Raw genomic sequence first — 6,265 nt, 5'->3', positions numbered from 1 at the left:
TGTGTGGGACTTCTGCCCCAAAGAAATGATTCATCAGTTCCTCAAATAACTGCAATTTTACAATTTTCTTTTCTTCTTTGGCCAGGTGGCAAATGAAGTACAGTGTAATTGCCGAGACATGCACTCAGACAGACCCTTCTGTTCTTATCTAATAACTGGGAATGTTGAAGAATCCACCACTGTTTATGCTCTGTGTCCTGTGAGCTTTCTTTTTCCCATGAAATGAAAAATATATTAATATGGATATAGTTCCTGAGGTCTACCCCACTGTGCTGAGCAGTTTAGCTCCTGTAAAGGAGCCTCTACTATGGAATGTTGTCCCGTATGAGAGAATCATGCTATACCAAGCTGCACTGGCATATATAAAATACAGGCTCTGTAGATTGGAAGAACTGAGAATTAACTTACCATATGGAATTCCTGCACTTGTACATAATGTTCAACCAGAAATCCCAAGACATCGCCGTGACGGATGGCGTTGTCAAAATCTTGTTCAGCTAGGAGAAGTTCACACTGTCTGACTGCCTCCTTGGGATCTTCAGAGTAAACTCTAGTAAAGAGCAAAAGGAAACTTAACAGTCTGGGGGAGACTTTTTTTTTTTTTTACTGTGTTACATTTTGTAATTGCCTTTTTGACAGAGCTACGCTCTTCTCAGTCCATACACTTGCTTATACTTCAGGTTACCTTTTCATCTTTAATGTCAACAGCACTTTTAAAAAAACACATAATAGGCTTCCTGCTAGAAAAATGTAACAGCAGCTTTTAGAAGCGAGTATGCAATTTATTTATTAAACTGTAGGTACCAGTACAACTTTTCTTCTTGTATGATATTTCTGTCATTAGTTTACATGCTCTGAATACTGCAGCTCACCTCCGAGCATGGATGAATCGCTTAATCAAGGTCATCTTGCTTTGCAAATGTGCTAGTTTGCTTTCCTCTTCCAGAGGGCTTCTAGTCTTTGCTTTTGAAAGGCACTTATACGCTTCTGTCAGTGCTCCTTGTGCTTTCTCATAGTTCTGATACTCATCAATTTCTACCTGCAAGAGGAGAAATGAGATGAATGTCTTGCCCCAGAACTAAACCAAACACCTTTAGCAGCCACAGAAGGGGGGTGTACCTGAGCACATGCATCATAGAAACCTGCGAGCAGGTCAAGGGCCCTTCCTTTAGTATAGAAGCTAATGATGTTCTTCATAATCTCGGGGTCCTTCCGCCAATCCAGTGATTGTAGATAGTTGGCTGCCATGATATAAATCTCTCTCTCTCTGGAAACTCCCGCAAAGAAGACAATTTTCTTGGTATCTCCAGATTTCAGCAGTGCCCTCATAGCCTAGCAAAGGAAAGGGGGGCATGGGGGGAAGAGGGGGAAAAAATTATTATGAATGCAAAACCATAAGCTATGCTAAAATGGCTAGGAGGCCCCGTCTGGATAGTCTACTGTATGAAGACTGTTCCAAGATTTACTTTTCAAAACACCTGTGTTTTGAGAAATCTTAGGAAGGTAATAGGCTCAGCCTCTTCAGCTTTTTTTGCTATGTAGCCAGGCTGACCTTTAACTTGTTTCCTGCTTGCGTGTATTTCTTGGTCGCCAAGTAGTAATTGCCTTGTCTCATGCAGCAATCAGCAATTTGCTCCAACAGCTCTCTCTGGGCCTCCTCAGAGAGGTCCTTGGAGTCCTTACAGACCGTCATCTTCTCAGCCATCTCTTCCGTAATGGTCAGGTTCTGCTTCAGGCAAAGTTGCAGAGCTTCATGGTACTAATGGAAATGAGAAAGCAATGAGATGTTACAAACACCACAGTGATACCTTATGTTCCTTGTGCTGTAACGTACGCAAATTAGCTATATGAAAGTACAAATGCTAACAGCTGTGGGTGCTCTAGCTCGAACATTGTTGTGTAGTTAAGCATCCTGACTCTTCCATGAAGACCACTGATTCTCATCTGTTTTCTCAGAGGACACTAGTCTGGCACTAAAGATTCATCCACTTCATCTCTTTGAATGTGACATTCTCAGAGACATACAAGACAGATTTATTAAGCATGGTTGATTATATTAAGGTTTTCAGCAAATAAAATAAATACAGGTATTTGAAAGATTTTGTTAAATAATTTGCTACTTCCCTTTTAGGAACAAATTTTGAGTAGGATATACAAGAGCTTTTAGCCTGGAAAAGGGCTGCTGTACCCTTGCAAAACATGGAAGAATGTAAGACATAGGACCTCATTCAAGAGGAGTGGGTCTAGGACTGCTTTGGTACCCAGCGGTAAGGCTGAGTTGCCAGTACAATAAATGAGGGCACGGTAGAAGTGTGTATAAGTTTAGGTGAGAAATGTAAGCGCCTTAACTACATTGGTGGTATGACATAAGGGACAGCATTGATTTTTTTTTTTTTTTTTTTTTGACTGAGGATGTTATAATTTTCCTGTCTCTAAATATGTTAGTTTAGAGAGTAGGAGGGTTTTTTTTTTTAACCAAGAGTGCAAAATCTGCAGGTTTTAAGCCAGAAATAAGATAGAAAGTCAGAAATCCATTTCTAGAGTTGAGCCAGTGGGCTACCACCCTATGAGTCATTGGCATGAGAGGAAACTTTAAACCTCACAAATATCTCTGCGTATCTGTTTACAAACAAAGATAAATGTATGTGTGTGCACGTACACACCTGTTGCGCTGCTCTTTACCTGTGCACAGAGAGACCAGAGATGCTGGACCTTACCTTTTTGGCTGTTAGCAGCAACTCCATTGCCTTCTCATACTGAGCATGTTCAATAAAAAAATCAGAACAACGGGCTAGCAGAGCTGGGTCTGATTTATCATCCAGGTCTTCAGCAATTAGCTGTAGGGCCCCAAACTGCTGCGTGGCAAAGGCAAGCTCCAGTGCTTTGGAGAAATGTCCTGCCTGCAAAATTAAGAATGAGTCTTTAAAGACTAGAGTAAGCACTGTAGAATCAGTTTACAGGATACCCTAGAGAGGATTAATAAAGCATTACCCACTATGAACAAACAATTACTGAACAGTACATATAGTAAAAACTACAGTTCATTTAATGTTCCTCTGCTGTAGGAACTGCTTCGGTTTAAAATTTGGTATTTTTTACTAAGACGACATTTACCTTATGGTATAACATGACAGCTCTGTCCATTTGCTCCCCCTTTTCCTCATAATAGCAGGCTGCCTCTATCATGTCTTCTGGAGAGCTGAGAAGAGCCAAGTTCATCAGCTGATCATCTAAATTGTTATCCTATTCAAAAGCAAAGACTTGGCTTTAGGTATGCAGCAAACAGATTTCATAATTCTGTCTTCGGGCAAGCCTACACCTTTATACTGTCACACAGTAGCCCATCAGCTCCCTTCTGTGTAAAACCTATACCAACCCAAGTGACTTTGAGCTGCAACAATGATAATTTGTTTCAGGCAGTTTTCTGTTGAGATATACAAGAAAAATAATGTCCCATATAACCAAGCCTTTATCAATGCCTCTTTTGCAGGAGATGCAAGCAGAAACCAGGTGCATCTTCACAGTGGGTTGTATATGAGCAAGCAGTGTCTCACAAGAGACAATGGGCAGAAACAACTTGTACCACTTCCATTCTGTATGCTGCCTAAGGATAGAATCCTACTTTGCTTTTGGACATAAATGTACCTCTCTGCATACCTTACACAAGCGGATGGCATTGTTAAATGCCTGGGCCCTGGTGTAGAAATGTACAGCCTGCTTGATGTCATCCTGACTCTCATACTGGCGGGCCAAGTGATACGATGCTGCCCAATTCCCCGTTTCATTTGCTATTTCAGCAGCCTGAAAAGGAAATCATATAGCTTTACTTTTTGCCCATGCTCATCCCAGGAATGAGAATTCTCTGGAAGCAGATGGGAGCAGGCTGCCTTCCTTACCTTCTGAATGTTGCCCTGAAAGCAGTGGACACGGACTAGGGAAAAATAATCCTGAGCCAGCGCATAGTATTTTAGTGCAGATTCCATATCGGATTGGCTTTCCAGATACTGTGCCCACCATTTCCACAGGCTCCTAAAAAAGCAACAACATTAACTGCAGTAACAAGAATTGCCAGAGACTGCATTTTTCACTCCTGGTGATCTTGAGTTCAAGACTAGATGATACATTTTTTTAGAATGTAAACAAGGCTTTACCCCCAACTCAGGGGTGCTCTTCAAAGGTCTGCACTGTGAGGGAGTTCAGCCTAGATATCTAATATGGCAGTTCTTGAGTGAGATTTAGCATAGTCCTGAAAAGCTGGAGGAGGATCCTAACGGATAAGGCAGGGGTTGAACTCGCGGCTGAGAGGATTCATACTCCTCCTTCCCTCCTCTCTTCACAAGTTGTATTTCAGACCTGAAAATCCCACTGGGGAGAAGGAACAAGCATAGCACTGACTTGTCTTTCATCTTGTTGACATAGTTCTCCAGGGCTTGTAAGTCTTCAGAGAGCATGCGGGGTACCTCAAACCTATGCGTGTCTGACTTCTCATAGCTGTAGAGAAGAAGAACATATTAGATGAGAAATTACTACCTTCATATTAGCTCACTTCCTGTGTAAAAAATCCATTTCATGATGTTTGACAGCCATAGAATGCCAACACTGGTAACACTGCTTCATTTGTATTACTGCATTCTCTGTAAGACCAGTTGCAGTCTGCCAGCACCATCAAAAATAAAAAGTTCAATGGTCCTGCAAGGCACCTGGAATCAGGGAGGCAAAATGATCACAGGACAGTAAATACTTTAAAAGTGCCAGTGATGGTTCAAAGAAACACCCCAGAAAGCTCCCCAAACATCAAGAACATCCCTGTACACTTGACTGAAAAGGTCACAAGAGCCCTGGGCTCCTCATCTTGCCTAGTGCTGCTGCCATCCACTGCAACTTCAGCCTCTTTTTCACTACCCAGAGCTCACTGCACTTCTGCCACCATCTACTGTTGGGGTCTCTGCTCACCTCCTGGCCTGCCTTGATCACCTAAAACAGGTCTGTCTGATCACATCAGAGCTCTACTTTCACTCTGAACAGAAGTGACCTTATTACATTGTGAGGCTTCACATGATAAAAAATATATTAAAATAAGAATTCAAACAACAAATACAAGACATTAAAAAAAAATCACTTCTCCTAACTTCTCTAAGGACTCATCAGTCACAGGAGAGGACCAGGTGCCAGAAGCACCTAAGTCAGACTAAATTCTGCCACAGCAGTTGTGTCTGGGACTCTCAGGAGAAGTAAACAAGTGGTTTTGTCATGGAAAAGGAAGGAACAGAGGGCAGTGGTCTTCCAGAGACGAGTACAGGATTGGATATCAGTGGGCTTCAACTATTGGCCCTGAAAAGACACTTAACCTTTCTGACGCTAAGCTTTATTAGCCTGGGAGGGTGCTGGGAAGTTTATTGTAACAACGCTTCACTCCATGAGATAGAAAGCGCCAGAAACAGGAAAAGACTTTAATTAATTATTGCTGGTCATCATCAGACATCCTCCTTAGCCTGCCTCCAGTCTTCACGAGAGAAAAAGGCTCTAAATCCCCTGGGTGCCACAGGCTAGTGCTTACTGGGTGAGTGCAAGACTCTGCTCTCCGGTTGCCTCCAGGTGCTTAGCGTAGTTGTAATACGTGGTGCGTAGGTGAACCCGATCGTGAGCTTCAGCTGTTTCGATGGCTTTCTGCCACTGGTTTGAGGCTTGATAGAACTTGTTCAGGAGGTCGTAACGTTTGCAAGCCTTGTAGAGTCGCTCCGCATCTTCCTGGAAGCAGAGCATACAGATGCCTCGTTATCGCCGACCGGTGTTTCAGAGGTGTCCTTCACAACAGACACTGCACTTTGGAGTAGTTTATTAGTGCAGGTCATTGTAATGCAATTAAAGTAACAATAATTCAGGCAGGGGGGTTAACCACCTAAATATATGTAGCCTGGAATAGCACATTACTGGGAAACAGGATGTTTATGTGAAAATAAGGAAAGCACTCAGATCCTGGCATTTACTGTACGGTATCAACTGTGGGGGGGTGGGTGACATGACCAAGCCATCAACAATTAAACGCTGTCATCAGGAGCGTAAACCATTTCAGAAAGGGGAGGTATGCTCATGTGGGGCTACAATTAACAGCCACGCTGCCTACCCAGAGGTGAGGTCCAGGAGAAGGTCCTGAGCCAAAACTAGGGGTTTTGGCAAGAAGGCATTACACGCCAGGGGACCCCCCTGCAACCTCTGAGCAGGTCTCAGAGGCAGCAATGCTGCTCATGGATAATTGAGATCCATT

The 6,265-nt window shown here is 42.9% G+C and overlaps 1 protein-coding gene across 6 annotated transcripts in view; it reads right to left on the bottom strand.

The window, feature by feature from the left end:
• Positions 1 to 6,265, bottom strand: part of IFT140 (intraflagellar transport 140) — a 93,804-nt gene that overhangs the window by 833 nt on the left and 86,706 nt on the right. For all 6 annotated transcript variants that reach the window (XM_069809540.1, XM_069809535.1, XM_069809536.1 and 3 more), the window contains 10 exons: positions 5,558 to 5,748; positions 4,396 to 4,491; positions 3,897 to 4,029; positions 3,658 to 3,801; positions 3,115 to 3,243; positions 2,718 to 2,900; positions 1,553 to 1,759; positions 1,120 to 1,332; positions 873 to 1,039; positions 409 to 550 (listed from right to left, as the gene is read on the bottom strand). In XM_069809540.1, coding sequence (XP_069665641.1) covers positions 409 to 550; positions 873 to 1,039; positions 1,120 to 1,332; positions 1,553 to 1,759; positions 2,718 to 2,900; positions 3,115 to 3,243; positions 3,658 to 3,801; positions 3,897 to 4,029; positions 4,396 to 4,491; positions 5,558 to 5,748 — 1,605 coding nt within the window. The remainder of the gene's footprint in view (positions 1 to 408; positions 551 to 872; positions 1,040 to 1,119; positions 1,333 to 1,552; positions 1,760 to 2,717; positions 2,901 to 3,114; positions 3,244 to 3,657; positions 3,802 to 3,896; positions 4,030 to 4,395; positions 4,492 to 5,557; positions 5,749 to 6,265) is intronic.

This window comes from Haliaeetus albicilla, chromosome 22 (genome assembly GCF_947461875.1).
Source record: "Haliaeetus albicilla chromosome 22, bHalAlb1.1, whole genome shotgun sequence".
Taxonomy (NCBI): domain Eukaryota; kingdom Metazoa; phylum Chordata; class Aves; order Accipitriformes; family Accipitridae; genus Haliaeetus; species Haliaeetus albicilla.
Note: the sequence above shows the minus strand (reverse complement) of the source record. Positions and strands in the feature narration are given on the sequence as shown.